Source organism: Lepisosteus platostomus, chromosome 6, assembly GCF_059453375.1.
Source record: "Lepisosteus platostomus isolate fLepPlt1 chromosome 6, fLepPlt1.hap1, whole genome shotgun sequence".
NCBI lineage: Eukaryota > Metazoa > Chordata > Actinopteri > Semionotiformes > Lepisosteidae > Lepisosteus > Lepisosteus platostomus.
In genome coordinates, this window is record NC_142616.1 from 66,200,041 (window position 1) to 66,219,514 (window position 19,474).

General features: G+C 48.5%; 1 protein-coding gene and 1 long non-coding RNA gene across 3 annotated transcripts in view; one reads left to right on the top strand and one right to left on the bottom strand.

Annotated features, from left to right (window-relative positions):
- Positions 1-1,451: 1,451 nt before the first annotated feature.
- The window catches only part of cacna2d2a (calcium voltage-gated channel auxiliary subunit alpha2delta 2a), a 252,799-nt gene continuing 234,776 nt past the window's right edge, over positions 1,452-19,474 (top strand). Inside the window, exons 1-2 of one of the 2 annotated variants that reach the window (XM_088637016.1) lie at positions 1,452-1,968; positions 17,179-17,260. In XM_088637016.1, the coding sequence (XP_088493142.1) occupies positions 1,853-1,968; positions 17,179-17,260 (198 nt within the window). In that variant the 5' untranslated portion in view covers positions 1,452-1,852. The remainder of the gene's footprint in view (positions 1,969-17,178; positions 17,261-19,474) is intronic. The other variant, XM_088637018.1, reaches the window with a different exon arrangement.
- On the bottom strand, positions 11,509-16,417 carry LOC148662172 (uncharacterized). The gene is made up of 3 exons (XR_015939835.1): positions 16,195-16,417; positions 13,264-13,436; positions 11,509-11,855 (listed from the first exon to the last, which is right to left on the bottom strand). It is a non-coding gene; the product is annotated as an uncharacterized LOC148662172 (long non-coding RNA).

A 19,474-nucleotide genomic window follows, 5' to 3' on the forward strand; every position in this document is an offset into this window, starting at 1 on the left:
AGAGCCACCGCTCCCCCCTATGCGGAGGGCTGTGGCCCGAGTCGAACATTTCTGTGTGGAAGGTTTCCAGTGGGCAAAAAATGTAGCATACACTGTACGTCTATTAAACGCATACCTTAGACCTATAAATGTGGTCCGTAATACGTCTAGAATGACATCCCTAATATACGTATATCGTTATACAGTACGTCAATTATACATCTATGATCATATGTCCATTATACATAAATGGTTAGAGTTCTATCATACGGATAACTTTAGAGGACTATTATACATACTGTATATGGTTAGAGGTCTATTATACATCAAAGATAGGTTTTATAGGTGTAGAAACGAGTAAATCAAGCCAATGATTAATTACGATACGAGTCGACCAACTTAAATTTTTTCTCAGGCGTAAAAAATTCCATGATTGAACTTCAACGTCTGGTCCCCTAAAGCATAACGTTGGAAATGAGAGATTTTCATACCATCTTTCTTTTTATTCATCGTCATCACTGTGTCAGGCTTTTTTTTTTAAAAAAAACATCTCTCTGCATTTCAAAAGACAGGCTAAATAAAAAGACAATCTCAGCTGGTACATCCCCTGGAGACTTTTGGTAATTAAGTTCATCTTCTTTTTCAATAATAAGAATCTCTATTTTATCAAGCGTCTTTCGTGATACATCACCTCAGGTCACAGATAAGCGGATTTCTGACCAGCAAGAGGGTGGAATCATGGTCTGCAAGACTCGTAGTGACTGGGAAAAACTATGCGAAATAGTCTGTTTTTCAAAAACGTAGATTGTTTACAAAGTTTCCGATTCCTCCTCATGCGACTGAGGTAATTGTAGATTATTCCCACTGACTGCTCATTTAACACAAGTTGATCTTCAGTTAACAGTAACAGTTTTCCTCCAGTCTTTAAAATGTCAATCTCACTTGAGGTACGGTGTGTGACTTTCGTTAACTGATTAACTGATTAAAAACAATTCACGTCTGTCCCTAAGTAAGGTATTAAAATGTATACAAATATACCAATATACTACGTAATGAATCAATAGACGATATTTTTTTAATGTGTATTTTCATTTTCAAAAATGAAAAGTTAATCGATTAGATTAAAAATCAATGTATTTTTCTACATCATGTGATTCGGTCCTTTCCACACACACACACAAAAAAAAGCACCACCATATTATTTATGAAAGAAAATGCTGCACGTTTTTGTAGTTCTGTTGACAAATGCTTTCGTGTTCATTTCGATTTGTGGTACTTTTTTTTTTCTCATCCGGCAGATGTTTACACCCCTATCTCCCACACTCGCCGCGCTGCTCCAGCAAAAAGTCGGGAAAACTGGAACCGAAAACACCGCTCGCGTGCCGATTGCCGAGCGCGGCGCGCTCTCCTGGGATCGGGACGGGAGCGCGCACACGGGTAACGGGACGGCAGGAGGAGGAGGAGGGGGGGGTGGCCCTAACGCGCGCCCCCGTCGGCCGTGTATGAATATTTGAGTGGATGTATCGGTTTGTGTTCGCTCAGTGCGTTTGTTACAGTGGGGAGAGAGAGAGAGAGAGCGGAGACGGCGAGCAAGTAGCGGCACAGCAGCAGCGGCGGCGGCAGCAGCATCAATGCATCTGTGCATCTTAAAATCGTACCGCCTGTCTATAGCTGCCACTCCACTCCACAAAATTCCCTTCTGAGGTCTCACAGCGAGGGGGACACCTCGGGGATCTTCCTCATCTCCCGGCGCAGGAGAAGCAGCAGCACACCGCCTCTGTTTGGGTTGCCTCGCAAGAGAGAGAGAATTCCTGCACTACAGTTACATCTTTCGACCCCCCTCCCTCTCTGTTTCTTGAATTTTTAATGGAAAATGGCGATCTGCGCTCAGTCCTGCAGCATCTTCTGCTTCGTCTCCGTCCCAACTGTCCTGATTTTCAGCGTCTCCTCGCCGGGAGCGGAGAGCTTCATCTTTCCTCAGCAGTACACGTAAGTACTGGCGCTGGACGGGGCCGGGCCGGGGAGACGCAGGCGGGAAGTGGGGCAGGTGCCTGCGGACTGCGCCGTGCGCGGTGGTGGGATGGAGCGGGCTGACACTGTTACACCGCTGCTTAAAAAACTGGGACCTCGTCTCTATCTCTCTCTCGCTCTCTTTCTCGCAAGCTCGCTCGCTCGCTCGGCGGGGCTCTCTGCTCCTTGAGATCTGCCTGTTAATTCGGCTCGAGTTTGCCTTTTTTTTTCTTAATTCTTCCACTGACTCTGTACCGGCTTGTCTGTGAAGGGGACGGTCCGTTACAGTCTCTGCCTGACCAGGGTCCGAGCAACTCGCTCATCCCCCTCTTTTCGGAGCGCTGTAGCCCCCGACGGTCGCCGTCGCGGAGTTGCAGCTGAACCGCTATTTTGTTTTGGGTTTTTTTTTAAAAAAAACGGCTGACTTTAAACGTGTTGCTGGTTTGGCGTTCTCCTTTGAGGGCGCCGGGAGGAGGGACACTGTAGCCCCGTGTGGTGTGGTAGTCGCTCGGCGCACACTCTCCTGGAGACGGGGGCTGAATGTGTTAGACGGCACTCGATGGGCTTGATTGAGGTCTTTGCCCCCACCTGAATGCAGCACTTTTAAAACGCACTTATGTGCAATGCCCTGAACCTCCAGTCAGAACCTTGTTTTAGGTTTGAGACCTTTGCCGCACATTTTATTTGAACAAAACAAAACAAAACGCGACGTGACGGAGGTCTTTCGGCGGAGCAGCGGGGAGGACGGAGCGCGAGCGATACCGTACCTCTTCCTTCCCTTCACGTGCCCGTTCGACCCCCTTCTCCGGTCCCCCGGCTCGCGCTCGCCTCTCTTTCCCGAACGAGCCGCTCTCACGTCCTCAGAGGGCAGGTTTCGATCGGGCTCCGCAGTCCGCACGCCTGCAGCCTGCAGCCTGATCCCCGGGAGCCCGTCTTTCACGACCGCAACTGTTTGATGTCGGGGTAAAGGGTGAGCTTTTGCAGACATTTTTAGGACGTTTCGCCCGCGGGTGAGTGATTAGCCCCAGCTGTTGAAAACGCAATCCCCCCCACCAGGAAAAATCCCCACGTGTAACCTTTCTCGGACCATTTACTTCATTTTTAATTCGAATTTCGTATAGGCTGCAAATCGTTTATTTTATTTCCCCTTACGCATGGTAAGACGGTACGCATTCGCCAAGACGGCTGTAGTTTAATTTTCCCTTATTCATTTAAGACGGTGTTGTAGAGTACTAATGTCTTCATCCTGACGAACGCTAATTACTGCCTGGCGCGGCCGGAGTCTCGGTCAAAGATGCAGTCTTGTTTTAACGACGCGGGTTCATTTCGGTGTGTCCTGTTGCACTGAAAAGACGATCATGGTTTAGTGCCGCCGATATCGTTTGAATTATATTGAATACTGAGACGGGTGGTTTTCCACTGTGAGATTTTGATAGTTCGACGCCATCTCCATTATCAGATCGATATTACATAGCCGTATATATAGTCATATATATATACACACACGCACACGAATGTACAGTTTCTGGTTTGACAGCTGTTGAACTCTTCCAAGAGCGCGGTTCCGGTCCGCGCGTGAAGGTGGGCGCGGGCGGCGGTCCCAACTTAGGCAGCCGCTCTCGCGCATCCTCCGTGAGCCTCCGGCACGCGCCGTCGCCTTTCCGGTAGACCTCTGCTTTTATACATCATGGTTTTTTTTTATTAAAAAAAAAGGACAAACATCACCCAGGTCCAATGCAGATATTTAAATATTTACGTCAGTTATCGCTTGCGTTGTTTTGTGTTTTGTTTTTGTTTTTTTCCTGGAGATTTTTAAGACATGTTTCAGCGTCTTTTCTTAATTTTAAAAACAAAACGTGCACAGTAACGTCTGCTTCCCACTTTTCGGAAAAGAAAACCGGAGCCCCTGATGAAGAAAGTCTGTGCTGTGTAAATAATTCAAAACGATTAACTGCTTAGAGAGTTTGAGAAGGTATGACCGTTTTCCAGTCCGATTTTTACCATTCCGTTGTTTTTCCCCCCACGTATTAAAAAGAACTGCGGGTGATTTTAAAATAATACAAATAACTGTTCAGTCGTTTTTTAGTTCTCGTGTTGCAAATTGAAAATTTGATTACACCGATGAAAAACATCGCCAAAACCTTTGAATGCTCGCCCGTCATCAATAAACGCGACTCTTCCTGAACTGTTTTTATTTCTAATGTGTTGTCTGTTACCGACGAATCGCGATCCGGAACAAACAAGCGGATATACAGAGTATCAATGGAAAATGTATCGATACATATATTGAGGTAGATATCTATATGTACAGTACAGTGTAATCAGTACGAATTCGCCCTTCATGACTCTTAACTTCATAGGTCTTTTGTCGCACTCCATACACACAGGAGTGAAAAACACCGGGACGGTGGCTATTAGGATACTTATTTTATTACAACAGTACCTTGTTTTTTTTTACATTTTCGAACTTTATAAACGGTGTGTGTGTGTGTGTTTTAATTGATCCCTGTCCGCTGTTTCGGTTTAAGCACGGCGATCACACGAGAGGCCCTAAAATTGTTTGCCATTTGCCGCAGGCATTGCTTTTTTTCTGGGGTGGTGGTTATGCAATATGTATTTTAATTCGCGTCCGCCTGTAATTGTGATGAGAAATCTTGGCGGACACGAGAGCGCCGCTGGAGCAGGCTGCACATTTCTTTCTGGATTTCTGCTCGCACCGAACAGTCCACCAACTCCCCCCACCCAAACACAGACGGAATGGTATTTGCACTGTTTGAAAAGGCCCTGTAATGACGGGTCAACCCACTCAGGCGACGTGCCGACATAGATCTTTGGCAGAAAAACACGGGCGCGCGACACCGACGCGGGTGAGCGTCGTTTTGTTTGTTTGGGTGTTTTTTTTTTTAAAAAACTGGAACACAGAGCTTTCGATACGTTGTAATAGAATTTGCGGTGGCAGTGCAGGGCTGCCTGTCCTGTCGTGACCCCAGCATCTAAACATCTAAAGACGTTTTCGGCACCTCGCTAGGCTCGTGATTGTCACCGACTGGCCAGGAGAGGGAGATCAGGCATTTTTAGTGCCCCACCCAAAAAAAATACAGCCCATGAAATAAGCACTCAGTCGGGGGGGGAAGGGGGTTCGAATCCCGAGAGGAAAAGCATCTGTTTTCCGGGTTCTGGGAAGCCCGGCCCGGGTGTGGGGGCCGGAAGGAAAGGGCCGTCTCGGGCCCAACCTGCCCGCGCACACCGCCGAGCGCGTTCCTGCAGCGCCTGGGGGGGACACACACACATGCACGAGCACGTCCTCACGCGTCCTCGCCGTCTCCTCTTGTCCAGCGCGATTTGGAACCTTCTGAAGCGCCAGTGCCACGCCCCTCCCGGTGTACTGGTGGGGAAAACACCAGAACAAAATCGCGTCGTATGCTATATATAATAAAACACACACACACACACTGCCTTTGTGCATCTGGCGGTGGGTGAGTGTACCCCCATTTTAATGCAACCCATCCCACACAAGCTGCTGGAAATGCTGAGTGCAGTTGATGAGGGGTGCCCTGCCCTGCCACCCGCATTCTGCAGACGGTGCAGGCCTGCCAGTAAGAGGCGGTCTACTCCAGACCACCACAGCGGGTTCCTCTCCGTTACGCGAGCTCGGTATTCGGAGAAGCAAGTCGCATGACGCGTCTCTAAAGTGTTACTTTAGCTGCTGGTTAGCAGGACCGGCTCACCCTGCAGGCCCTGGTCTTCGTGTTCTGACCCGACCCATCCTTGCACTGAACCAGAGTTCCCCAGTCAGACAGACAGACAGACCCTGCAGCAGGGCCCTCGGTCACACAAGCCACCCGCGATCCACTGAGAACAATCCACGATCGCCTGCGATCAATGAAGTGGGCAATTTGTCAAATCGGGTCTTTTAGAAACCGTGTTAAAAAATCTGAAAGCATGTTGGCCTTCTGCTCCCGGGGCTCATTTAATTGAACAAATCACCAGCTTAATTGATCAGTAACTTTCGAATGTTCCCGATCCGTAGAAGAAGGTGACCTGAGGTGACCTATGAATCCTACAGGATGGGGGTTCTCCGGGACACAGATTGGAGCTCCCCGATCTGGACCATCAAGCTCTTTCTAGTTGCTGATGCTGGAGAGTTTCATCCCCCCCCATTGACAGTCAGTGACCCCTCCTGTGACAGCCCCTTCCAGGAAGTGGCGTTCACGCTGACCTCGGAATAGTCTGGTGTGGCCTGCAGCGTGCTGCTATAGGGGCTCCGTTTCAATGTTAACGCTAACTTCAAGCGCACTCTGGGCCACGGAAGAGGAGAGTCATCACTGTGCTATCGTCCTTAATTGGTTGTCTTTTATGCTCCTCATTGTTCTCCAAAGCTCTGGATTGCTAATTAAAATTAAAAACTGAATTGTTGGGGCAACACAGTATACACGAATGCTAAATGAACTCTGCGATGTTAATTACACACTGTTTTAAAGACCAAAAACGGGAAAAACGACCAGTTAAATAATTCCTAGTGGAAAAAGGAGCATTTTTAACACATTTGTCAACAGAGCATAGAAGAATTCTAACGTGCATAATGGCTAGAGAGACTGGTGCAAGCCAAGGCAAGAGAAAAATTAATAAAGAAGTTGCATATAGTTGCCTGGAGATACCTTGAATCTGGAAACTATATATATATAGAAAAACCTGTATATCTGAAAAAATCTTGTTCTAAGGCAAGTTAAAAATTGCTTACTGACTTGTTTGGTTTCTTCTCGCTTAACCTAACCTAAGTTGTACTTAGCTGTACTGACAACATTCAAAATTGTTTTAATAGCAGAAACCACTAGAGAGGGCTTTGAATAAATTGCTAATAATCAAGTCACTCGTGCAGAGGAAGTCTTGGTCTTGTCTGGGGTGTCTGAGACTTTTGCATGGCAGAACGTGAGTGGAATGGAGTGGAGTGGAATGGTTTTCAGAGTCCACCAAGGCAGACCTGTCTTGTATGTCAAAAAAGCAAAAAAAACAAAGAGCTCTTATTTATTACAGAAGCACCCAGAAAAACCTCTTTAGCTGCATGACTATAGGAGTATACGACAGGAGTCTTAGGGTGAAACATTTTTTTTTCCCGTTTTTCTGTGTGAAAGGACACAAGCACAACAAAAAAGCCAAAACGACACAGTAGAATTATAAATCTCTTCTGAAGGCAGCGAGCAGCATGCTGACAGCAATTTCTGTTTTTGAGTGAGATGAAAATAAGAGGGCATTGTTCACAGACTCCAGTCCCAGAGATACAGGCGCGAGTGAGGTGGAATCTGGGGGGGTCTCACTGGGCTGTACTGGCCGCTCGTCACAGCCTTGTAGCCCCTCGGAGGCTTAGATCTCCCTCGAAGCACTGTGACCTGTGACCTTTTGATGTGAGAGTACAGCCACTCTCAGCGACGCAGCAAGAAACTGTGGCAAAATGGTGACTTAACTACCGGCAAAGTCCCGAAATACATTTGCAGTTAAGCTGTTTTGCAACCGGTTATTGCAATGGATGCTGCACATTGGTGGTGGTGGAGGGGATCCCCATTACCTGTAAAGCGCTTTGAGTGGAGTGTCCAGAAAAGCGCTATATAAGTGTAAGCAATTAATAATAATAATAATATGAAACCCGGGGAGTTACTTTTCTAATTTGATGTCCAGGCACATGCAGCTCTTAATGACCCCCGCGGAGCTGCGTGAGGTGCTCTTGGCTGGGTGCATCGGTGCATTTGCAAGACAGCCCAGCTGGATCGGCCCTCCGACAGCACCCCTGGGTCCCGAGTCCATCAGGAAACACCGCGGTGCTGCTTGAGAGGCGTCGCCAGACGACGAGTGCACCAGGGAAAGTTTTTTTTGAGTGGGAGCCGTGTTGTTGAAGTCCGTTCTCTGGCTTCTCCCGAGAAACGTCTGGATGAGATCCCGGGATCAATTAACTGCTAATTCCCAAGCGGCATAGCTGAACCCGAATGGCCTCCTCTCGTCTGTAATTTGTCTTGGGTTCTTGAGTGTATTTGCATTTTCTACTCCTCGTTCTCCTTCGTACAGAGAAAACATTAATTTCTTTTTTTTTCTCTGGTCATTTTTCAGATATCCTTACATATGCTAATGATATATTGATATCTAATATCTTGCATTGCATAAGAGCCTGGAATTACTTTTCGGAAAAGGTACTGGCATTAGCACTCAATCTCAATGCTAATGCATGCTTAAATAATTCAAAGTTACTAATAATATTTAATAGCGGTTCCCCACGGACTAATTAAGGTCTCGAGGGCCCTCATGTCCAGCTATCGCTTGAACTTCAAATGCAGGTTATTTTGCAAGCTTCTGAAATGCCAACATTCTGCAGTTCAGTCGTGTCCCATTCTTCCAGTAGGACTTCCGTGCGTGAGTCTGAATTGCGTGTCTCTTGGGCCCCGTTGGTTTCGATAGGATTGGGATCTGGGGGTGTTCTGGCCAGGGATTGAGGTAGACCTCTGCCTGGTGCTCCTGGAGTCAGCCGTCCTCAGCCGGTCACTGTCTGGTCTGTGTGATCCAGGCCCTGTTTATCTACATCCTGTGCCCTAATTGGCGGGGCTGGGGGTCCTAATATCCTGGCTGTAGGGTGTAGGGTCTGTCACTGAGTATTGATCAGCTCATTAGCGAGCAGTGTGGAAAACTGGGAAGGGGAGCAAATGATGACTCAGGGCTTAATGGCGAGATCACAGTTGCTGTGTCCATCGTTCCAGTCCTGTGTCTTTGTGCGACGAAACCACACAGGTTTCCCAAATGGCGCGCGATGACCCAGAGTCACAGCAGAGGGAAAACAGCAGCTTCTCCCTCCTGGTAAAACGGGATGGAAGCCACAGTCAAAGGCAGAGGGCGAGTGGAGCAGAAGGGCAAGTAACTGGGCCAGGCGGCCCAGATTAGCCTCTCGTTCCTGACTCTTAATTACGTGTGAGTGGGAATAAGTGGGATTTGTTCCAGGGTAATGGAATTGGACAGCTTGCTACTGTTGCTGATTACAGCAAATCCCGCAGGAGGAGAGGGGAGATCAAAGTGATAGCTAAATGAGCTGGGGGTGGGGTGAGGTAGGAGAGTGGTAGTATAGTGCTAATATTCTACCCCATCAGGAACACACCCATCCATCATCAGAGAGCCGGTGAGGGAGGCGGTGACGTGGCACAGCGGCCAGCACTGCTGCCTGGCAGCACTGGGGCTCTGGGTTCAATTCCAGCCCTGGGGTGCTGTCTGTGTGGAGTCTGTATGTTCTCCCTGGTGTGGGTTTCCTCTGGGTGCTCTGGTTTCCTCCCACAGTGCAAAGACATGCTGGTGGGGTAATTGGCTTCTAGAGAAACTTCATTGGTTTCTGGGAAAGTTGGCCCTGGTGAGGGTTTGTGTCTGCCCGCAGCGGGCTGCCATCCCGTCCAGGTGTCCTTGTACCCTTTGCTTTTTCGGGATAGACTCAGGCTCCCCCCTGACCATGCATTGGAGAAAGCAGTTGGAAAATGCATGGATGGTGAGGGTGGTGGCAAACTGGAGCCCATCCTGGAATAACAGGGTGTAATAAAGTCATTCTGTGACACATCAGACACACGCCCCATGCACATCTTTAAGTGTGCTTGTAGGGATGTGCCCTGCGTTGGACTGCTGGCCCGTGTCTTGCACCCTGGGCCTTCTGGGCTAAACTCCGGCTCGCTGTGACTGTCCTCGCGGTGATGGATGGTAGCAAGTGCAGCAGACAGGTCTGGCACAACAAGAACGGGACAGCAAGTGAACATGAAGTGTAACTGGAGCGACCGTATGGCTCCACAATTCCCAGAACTCTTTGGGGCAGAAAACTGGTTTTAGGTCGTAGGTGTTTTCCTTACGCTGGAAAACATTAACACGTTTGCCAAGGCAAACACTGACATGTAGCTGCAGACTACCGCGATGAGCTCCTTCATCAGCCGAGCGGTGCTTTCCTGACGCGATCGGAAGAGAAGTCGCTAATTAGCAAGTTTTCACAAAAAAAGAATCATCGCGGAAAGCAGCGATCTAAATAAATATTAGGCTTTTCCCCAGTCACAAGTCTGTTGGAGTGTCTCTGTATTTGTCTTTAACTCCTCGCCGGAAAGGGCCGCACTAGCAGAGCGCTGGTCTTGCATGTTTGTGGAGGCCTGACTGCGGCCTGCTGGGAAGCTCCACACCTACGGCAGGACAGCGCGGTAGAACTTCTGAAGTAGACACTGTTTTGTTTTTCCTCCTCCTCCCCCACACTCCACATTCCGTGCCTAATCTTGGGAAGCGGGCGTTTTTTCCACTGGGGTGGAAGCGGCGAGCTCAGGCATCAGCTGAGCGGCGAGCTCAGGGCCTCGTTCCGCACCCAGGCAGGGCCTGCAGCTCAGCGTGCAGGATGAGCCGCGGTCAGCGGGTGGAAAGCGGAGAGGAGAGGCTTTTGGAGACGGGACCAGAATGTCGAGCAGCTAACGGCCTGAGTGGGGGCGCAGTGGCGGGGATGGGGGTGGTGTTTGATCCCCTAGAAGAAGGCAAGAGTCCTTGCACTGCACATAGCAACCTCTCCTCCCTGTCTTAAGCGTGCTTTTAAATCCTCCAAATTTAGCTAGGTGTTTTTACAAACCTTGTTTTTAAGATTATTTTTTTTAATTGCAGATTTCATGCTTTATGTGTGTGTGCGTGTGGATGTAAGTAGTGGACCAGAAAGATAAGGAGCATTTTTTTGCTTGGGGACAGAGGCTTTGTCACTGGCAATTAACATCAACACGCTCTGCACCAGTGTCTCATCAGTTTAAGCTTTGTTCTCCCCTCATTGCTAGGTGACCTTTTCATCATCAGCGTTCTGTCTTGCAATCCACATTGCATGATACTTTTAAAGATTGTTACACGCATTCTGTTTTTTTAGTAGGTTGTGCTTTAGAATTTCAACAGGGTTCCTGCCCTGTATGATGTTTTTGTAGTCAATTTTAAATAAATAGTGATAATTTGCTCCTTGCATCATATGATCCCCTGTGTGTTAATTATTTAATTATTCTTTCTAGTGGAGTTGACATTTTCCTCTGGCAGGTCTGAATCATTTTATAGCTGAGAGTCATCTGAACGTTGTAAGTTACAGAGTGAGGCTGAATGTGTCTTCTGTCTCAGATGGCAGCACATAGTTAAAAAGGTCTATGTGTATGTATGTACCTTCATCACGGAGATATCTAAGAAAAAGGAAATTGCTGTTCTAAGTGTTGTTACTGGATGTGTAGGTGGTGCTCTTCCCTCTGAACCAGAATTTCCAGACAAATTCACAGGAGGGTGACCAAGGGTGCCGTGCTGTAGAATTTGTTGTTCTTCGTATGAGACTCTTGGTTGACAACTTGGTTATTAAAAATCCACTGCTCGTAAGAGTAGAACTGTTCACCTGAGGAGTCCTGGCTAAATTTCACTCTGTGCTTGTAGAATCCCTGACATTACCCCTTAATTCAAAGATGCAGTGTTTTGTCACTCGTCTGGAAATGTGGTTAGGCCATTGTGTTCTTTATTTCTGTTGAAGGGGGATTGAACAGTATTGAACAGTAGCATAAACACCGAAGCTGAGCAGGCACCAGCCCGTGTGCCTGTTTCCTTCCTGTTAGAAACACCGTGTGCCAGGTCCCGAAAACTTTACCCGAGGACTGGAATTCTAACCATTTTGCCACAGCACAAATGCAGTCTGTGCTGCCCAACGAGTGAGTTCTTCCTGCTTTGTTATGTGTGCAATTCAGGCTCCTATGAAAGCTAATCAATTCTCGGTTGGAGGATGTCATCCTGCGCTTTACTGAGCAGAAAAGCATGCCAGTCGCTGTTTGTCAGCACTGCCACGGCTCCAGGAAACGGCACCGCTCATGTGGCACCTGAAACAACATGGCAAAGGGATTTTGTGACGGCTCCGGCTCTTTTTTTGGGGGGGAGACACCTTGTGTGGACATGAGGTGCAAGAGTCTGACCCTGATACAGGGGGAAACTGGAAGGAGTGGGTTCTGGCAGCTACCTCCCAGGGAATTCTGCTTTCTGAGTTAACAGTAACAGCTGTAGTTACTATTTTGCTTCTTCCATAAAAATCTACATCATTTGTTTTTCAACGCAAGGTATTTGTCAGGCCCACAGTGCATTTTAATTAATGGTTGCTCCCAAAGACGCACGCATCTTCCTAACCCGCGCTTTCGTCACACAGTCACCTGCTACCCTGTTTAAAAATAATCTAGTACTAAATGCTGGAAAATACTCGAAAAACGTTGAAGCATTTTGTGGCATTGTTTGTGCGAACTGCTCAGAACACACGCCGCTGAAGAGTCTCTTTAATGAGATTGCTCCACTGGCCCTGCTGAACTCTCTGGTGTTTTGAAAGGCTAAACAGAAAACGCTGCTATTTGAGGAAATTGATATGAGACACAAACAAAATTGTGCATTTAATTGTTTGAGAAAAGGGGGGAAACGGGACCTTTTGCAAGCTCGTTAATAGCTGTGACGATACAGGAGTGCGTCGCTTGCCGAGAGGAATATCACCGTGCACCACTGCGCTGTTTTTTCTGCCACTGGAGCAGGAGTAAAACGCTGAATAATAATCCACGATTGTTAAGCAAAATGCATCTTGTTTAGAGGAGCAGTCATTTCTGAGTGTGGTTTTGTTTACTAGGAGACAGCCAGTACTCGGGTGTGCTCAGAGTGAGGTATCACCCCACCTCTGTCACGGACGTCTATTTTGTCGCCTTTGTTCAGCTGTAGTTCTTGCATTTCTGCCGTGTAGCACTGAGAACGTCCAGACTCCGCCAGGCATCACCAGTGCCTCTGTAGGATTTATCACACCCTATTCTTCCTATAATTTGTTTTTCTTTCAAACGCGACAAATTGCTTCACTGGTTACACCCTACTTGAGAAGGAAACAGGGTGGTCCATTAAAGTAACTCCTGACATGGCTTTGCTGCACTGGCTTCCTGTGATGTTAGAGTTACACCTGGCATGCCGGGTGGCCTAAAGGCATTGTTGTGACAGAGAACAAGCCTCTTTGACTTGTCTGACTGTTGCAGTCTTACCAATTTAGGTGCTTGTTATTGTTCAGGTGGAGTGTCAGTGCCCACATTTATTCTGCACTTCAGCACTGTAGAATCCCTCCAACCAGCTTAAAACTAATTATATCAAAATACATTTTTTTCTTACGATGGTGTGATAAGTTGGCAGATAGATCCATCTGGGCCTGTTTCCTTGAGGCTGTCGGGATCCTATTGTTGATTCACAGGGAAATGGCTGAAATGTACCACTCACCAGCCGGCTACTGAACCACCCTGTGGTGTGGTCAAGTTTTACTGTGCTTGTTTCATTTGCCCAGCACAGATCGGGGCCCTCAGAGCACACTGCTGTTCCTCGCCGCCCAGGATCGGCGAGCTGGCTCCCCAGGTGGCCTCTGACTGCTGAGAGGGTGCCGTGAGGAAAAAGTGCTGAAACGCAAGCAGTAAAGCTCTCGTCGCTGAGGCCTGCTGAGCGAAGTTAATGCAACATAAATAAAGGAACAATGGGTGTAATGCCTGCAAGCCTCAAATTACCAGCATAATCTGGGTCCAAGTTACTGCATTGCCTTAATCATGTAGCACTGTGGCTGGGTTTGAATAATTGATGCCTCTGAATCGGCTGGGAAACAGACAGGGGCTGCTCCTCAGGTCGGCGCACAGTTGTACAGCTCCAAGGGGCTCTCAAACGCCACACACGGCTTCCGAAAGCCCTGGAGCTGCCAGTACATCCTCTGGCCCCCATGTCGGAGCGGAGGGGCTGCATTGCAACAGGATGCCATGGGGTTTTGCGAAGTATGCTTTACCTCCCATCAAAAAGTGCCTCTGTGTGCCTGAGTGTTGGGAAACGCCGGGACTCCATGCCGTTATCCCAGCTTGAAAAAGTCAAGCGAAATATTTGTTTCGCAACAAAATAACAGTCAGAGGTGGCTTGCTTTCATTGCAGTGTTAGAAGCTTTTTTTAAGTAATTGACATCTTAATGTTTCGGCACTCGAACCAAAATATTTACACGGGATGCTCATTCGGAGGTACAGTAGATACCGATTTTTTTATGGAAAGAAAACTGGGGTTGTTAGCACATTTCCCCGGCTTCGGTTTCTTTTGCAGTTAATCTTCCCCACCGAGGTGCTGAGGCTGGCTTGTTCCAGGGTTGGGTGAGCAGGCGGTCCCTGTGGTTGAGACTGGGGGTCTGAATATCTCAAAGCCTATAAAAAGCTACTTGGTCCATCAGAGAGCAAAAATTGAATGATTAATGAGACCTGCCAGGAGCCCCTCAGGGGACTGTCTCATGGATCTTTAGCACAGAAGTGCTGTGTTTGCTCAAACGCTGACTGTTGCTGTGGCTCGCCGTGCTGCTTGTGGTGCGAACAGCCTGAGGTGGGAAAAGCATGCACTTACACAGTACTGTGGTGGAGGGTGGGTTTAAAGAATAGAAATGAATTGTACTGCATGCACTTATACAATCCTACAGCCTAGAGGGGCACACCTCTGCTCCCGGCAGGCCAGCGGGTCTGCAGGGTCTCTCAGTCTCTTTAAGGCCGGGGTTCTCCGTGTTGGTGTGGCTTTCCTCCGCGTGCTCTGGTGTCTTCCCCCAGTCCAAAGACCGGCTGGTGGGTTACCTGGCTTCTGGGGAAACTGGCCCTGGTGTGAGTGTGTGCGTGTTTGTGCCTGTGTGTGTGCCCTGTGATGGACTGTGTCCTGTCTGCCTTGCGCCCGTTGCTTGCTGGGATAGGCTCCTGCGGTTAGATGGAGGAAGGGTGGACAGTTGTGTAGGCTCTCAACGGTGCTTGTGGGCCCTCACCTCAAACACAGCTGCTCTGTGTTTGTCCTAAAAGTAGGGATTGATTGCACGGGGAAGAGCTTATGTAACAGCCCTCTAAATTATGCATGTCGGCCTGCATGCTGTGCAACAGTCTTGGCTCTTTCAAGAGAGCTAGAGAAACGATTAGAGGGAGGAAACAATGTTGTCACAATAGAGCAGACAGGTGCGCGGTCCAGCTGCATTGTTGCTGCTGGGGGGTGTGAATAGGCGCTGTGCAGGAGGCTCCCACAGACTGGAGGCCCAGGTCTCTCAATTAACGGCCCTGAAGGAACATGTGGCACTGCTGGGGCTCCAGACGCTGAGAAACGCGAGTCTCCTGTAGGAAAATGTTGGAGGTACATTGTTACTGGAAGTCCCTCTATTTATATGTCCACACCCCATTTATACCCATATACTGGTATATACTGGTTCGCTTACGGCCAGTTCCCCCTCTCTTTCCCGCAAGAGTGGTTGTGGCTGCTTTAGCTATTCCGATTGAGATTATGTACAGAATTCTGCAGGAATGCTGCTGAAGGTCCCAGCTTTGTGTCTGGTTATGCGGTTGTTTGGCATGTGGTTTAGGTTGGATTAAACCCAGATCTCTGGAGATGAGAGACTGCCAGGTTGTGTGTTTCACCTCGGCAGAGCCTGGCAGACATTTCTGCCGGAGATCAGGGGTCTCGAACCCTGGACCAGCAGAGCCCCCACCCAGCTGGTGTTATAGATGGCCATTAAATTAGACTAGCAGTCTCTAAAGACCTGGAACAATTTAATTTAATGTGATCCTTTTAACAGGTGGATTTTAAAAGTAGTTCAGTAATTATTTAACACTAAAAAGCAGGACACCCTCTGACCCTTAAAGACCAAAGCTCCTGTAGCTGAACAATTTAAATGCTTAGTAGATAACCTGCATGTTGTCTTATTCTTCAATAAATAGGTGATTTGGGGTGACATGTGGGATAAACCAGGATCAGTGCTGGAGACCTTTGCTCTAAATCATTTAGCTTTTCTAAAAACAGCTTTATTAAAAATCATTTAGTCTTGTACTAACAGGTAGAGTGTTAGAGAAATAAGCTGATTTTCAACTAGGGGCTTCTTTTTTTATATAAAGAAAATTCTCAGGCCTGTCTGACATCATTTACTTTGGTGCGAAATACTGTAGCTCCCGAGCAACGCTGAAAAAGAAAGGGATAGAGGGTCCACTTATTCATGCAAAACCTCCACAATTAAAAATGGGAACGCGACACAGAGATATTCTTCCAACTCAAATGGAAGGAAAACGAGTGCCCTATTAAAAAGTGAAAAAGAGAACGATCCTCCATTGTAACGGTTTCTCAAGAATGTGGCGAAGACCCACAGGAACACAGAACTCGTTAATCTGTCCTCACCGGTCAGATAGGGTGAAATTGTCAGCCTCCGTCGCTCTGGGTTGTAGATTTCCAATCCCCCTTCTCTTCCGTTCCTGTGGCTGTGGCTGCTGTGCCTCTGCGGCTCCCTCAGTCTGACCACGGAGGGTCTCGCTAATCAGCAAGAGAGCCGGCTCGTGGCTCTTTGCCATTTTGCACTCTCTGTCGGAACTGCCAATTTATTTATCTTCCTGGCGAGCTGCTGCGTCTTTCGGCCCGTCTAGCCCATTGTTCGCCGTTAATTGATCTGAGCATCTCATCTGGTGGCCGCGTGAGAGAAGCCAGGGTATCTGCTTCAGCCACATGGCGGGCTCGCTTGTTCCAGACTCTGTGTAAAGAAACGCCTGCTGTCCGGATCGGGGCATCTCACCCAGCCCTCTCCTGAGGGGTATCGACTGCAACCGCAAGCCCAACCAGCTTGTTCGCTTGTTCCATACCCCTGCCACCCTTTGGGTACAGAAGTACTTCCAGCGAACGTGCGGCATCCAAAGCCCTTTGTGAGCTGTATTTTCTGCGACAAGTTGGCATGTTGTCATTTGTTGTTTGTTTTTTTTTAATTTGTAAGGAGTATAAATGTTGCTGATTTGACCGAATCGTAAGTCCTCTGCTGTGGCTTGTCCACGGCCTGTTGTATCAGGAGTCATTGTAAGAGCCACGAGAGAGCAGCCATGGTGAAAGGACCCGATAAAAGCGATTGACTGAGGGGTTCATTTAACAAGGCAGGTGTGCGTTTAAGAGATTTGAATGGTGACTCAGCATTATGTCATGAAAGACCGCAAACCATAAGACTTTCCATTGTATCAACAGCCTAAAGCACAAGTACTGCTTCCTCACTGTCCCTCTTTCCTCGAATAGAACAGGAGGTGGAGGGGAAGTTATTAACTCAAAAGAGCGCTGTGCTTAGGTCTCACTCTGCTGCTGTTCTGGACGTTAAAAGCTTTGTCCCTCTCCTCTCTCTCTCTCCAGAATGATGCACTGGGCAGGACGCATCGAGCAAGAGATCGACAGAGTCCTGCAGCTGGTCAGCGGAGCCCAGCAGATGAAAGGGGTGAGTCGCTCCTCCAGGCTGCTTTTTCTTCTGGCCCAGGTGCCCCAGCTGTGCACTGGCTGTCCATGTGCTGGGGTTTCCCTCCTGCATGATGAGGACATACAGTATGAAAATGCCTGTATGATCCCGCAGCAGCCAAGCTGTCACCGACTCTGCTCTCCGGCACTTGGCAATTCACAGCTCCTCCTCCTTAAAAAAAGCTGCGGGGATCAGAGGAATGGAGACCAGAATCACAGAAGTGGAAATTTGTCTGTAAGACATTTAAGGCTTTGTAGTTCACGCTCACAGTTTAAGGCGTTTATGGGACAGTTTTCAAAGCTGAACGACTTCAGAAAACCTTTTTTCAAACTCCCCTGAATTTCTGAGCGGTGAAAGGACAGCATTTCTGTTTTCCTTTGATTCCCTTTAAAGCTCATTTTTTGCTTCCTTTAAAAATGCCTTTGGGAGACTCTGATGCGTCTCTGGAGTAATGTGCCTTTGAAATCGGCCCCTGGTGCCTGTATGCTCACTACCTGCTCGTGTTGGTTGAGCTGGAAAGGTGATCAGACTCCAGAGGATGGCACCCAGCTTGGGCAGTCGCTGCCTGAGGCCCTGGACTGTGCAGGTTGGCCGCTTTAATCGGGACAACCCTGAAACACAGGAGCCACCAGATGCTTTAGCACGCGTCTTTCCTGTGTCAGAGTGACACTGGATCTTGGCACTGGGTGCCGTGTGACAGATGGTTGGCAGTCTGGGAGAGAGTGAGCCGCGCTGAGTGGTGTTAAGGTTTTACAACCGTTGGTGAAATCCGCACTCTGTGTTGCCTTTCCCGTTTTAATTGGATCTCGAGGAGGATGTGTCAGCTCGGACGGGAGTCTCTCTGAATAATTGACCAAGTGGGGCTTCTCCTGCTTGCGCGGTGAGAGCAGGCGGGCCAGGCCTTGCAGAGTTGCGCAGGCTGGCACCCGGAGGAGCAGGCTGTCGGTGGCAAACTCCACGTTGCCCCCTGCTTTGTGCCAGTTTAGGAAAGGTTGGCACCTTGTCCTTCTTGTCCACCTGTGCTGCTATATTAGCTCTGAAACCGCATCGCCTCGTTTAACGCGGCTCTTCGGCGATGCGCTCCCTGCATAGTACTTGTCGCCAGCCCAGCCTTCCGATCCGAGCAGAAATGAAGGGAAACCGACAGTAAACTAACCGGACAAGGACCCACCATGGGATCAGAAAGTTTCTAGTGGTATTCTGAGAGCTATACTTTGCTCTTCACATCCAGGTGCTTTCCCTGTTTTTCAGGGTTGCTGGTGACTAATGTGTCTTAGTAAAAAAAAAAAACTTAGAGGAAGCTGCTGTAAGAACTCCTTGTTTCCAGTCATCCCGAGGGAGTGGGAATTCCAGAAGACAGGGTTGTCCTTAGATGGCGGAGAGGGGAATATGGCAGCCAGTTCCCTGAAGAGACTTGTTGAGAAAACACACGGTTACCAAGAGCTGTGGGGTAATACAGCAGAGATAATGCAGTGGGGGGCTCTGGGCCCTAACAGGGGGAGGCCTACAGTGTACTAAATGGCTCAGCAGGGCTGCAAAAGCCATTTTCTAAACGGATGCCTCTATACATGCGTGCTGACCAAGATCCTCCCAGGATGCACAGGGTGATAAGAAGGCTGCCTGTCGCTCCGGGAAGTACCGGAGTGACAGCCAGCCATGGGAGAAAGTTTAGGAAGGGGAGAGAAAATCCAGTTGGGTCTCTGACTCCTCATTCTCTTCATGAGTCGCACTCAGTCCTGTCGCCTTTAGAACCTGACAGTCAACTAGAAAGGCTCAGCTTTAAGACTCTGTGGTGCCCGCTCCTTGGAGCACGATCTGAAAGTAGCCTTTTACCCAAATTGTTATGCGACATCTGCTGCTCGCTTCTCCGAGAACTGCAAAAGCCAAAAGGCAGTTTCTAATGGCGCCGTTAGACGGAGGAAGCCAATGTCCAGGGACCTGCTACATAAAAAAAAAAAACTCTGGTAGTGAGTGCCATCCATTTTCAATGACTGCGTTATCACAGGGTACACAGCAGGACAGCAGCCTGGGTGGGACAGGGCAAGCACACACACACACACACACACACACACACACACTTACCCACATGCTCACACTGGGGTCTGGAAATTTGGAGGGACCCATTAACCTGGGCAGCATGTTCGCGGTACTGTGAGAACAAACCCCCACGCACAGGCATGAGGAGAACATGCAGGC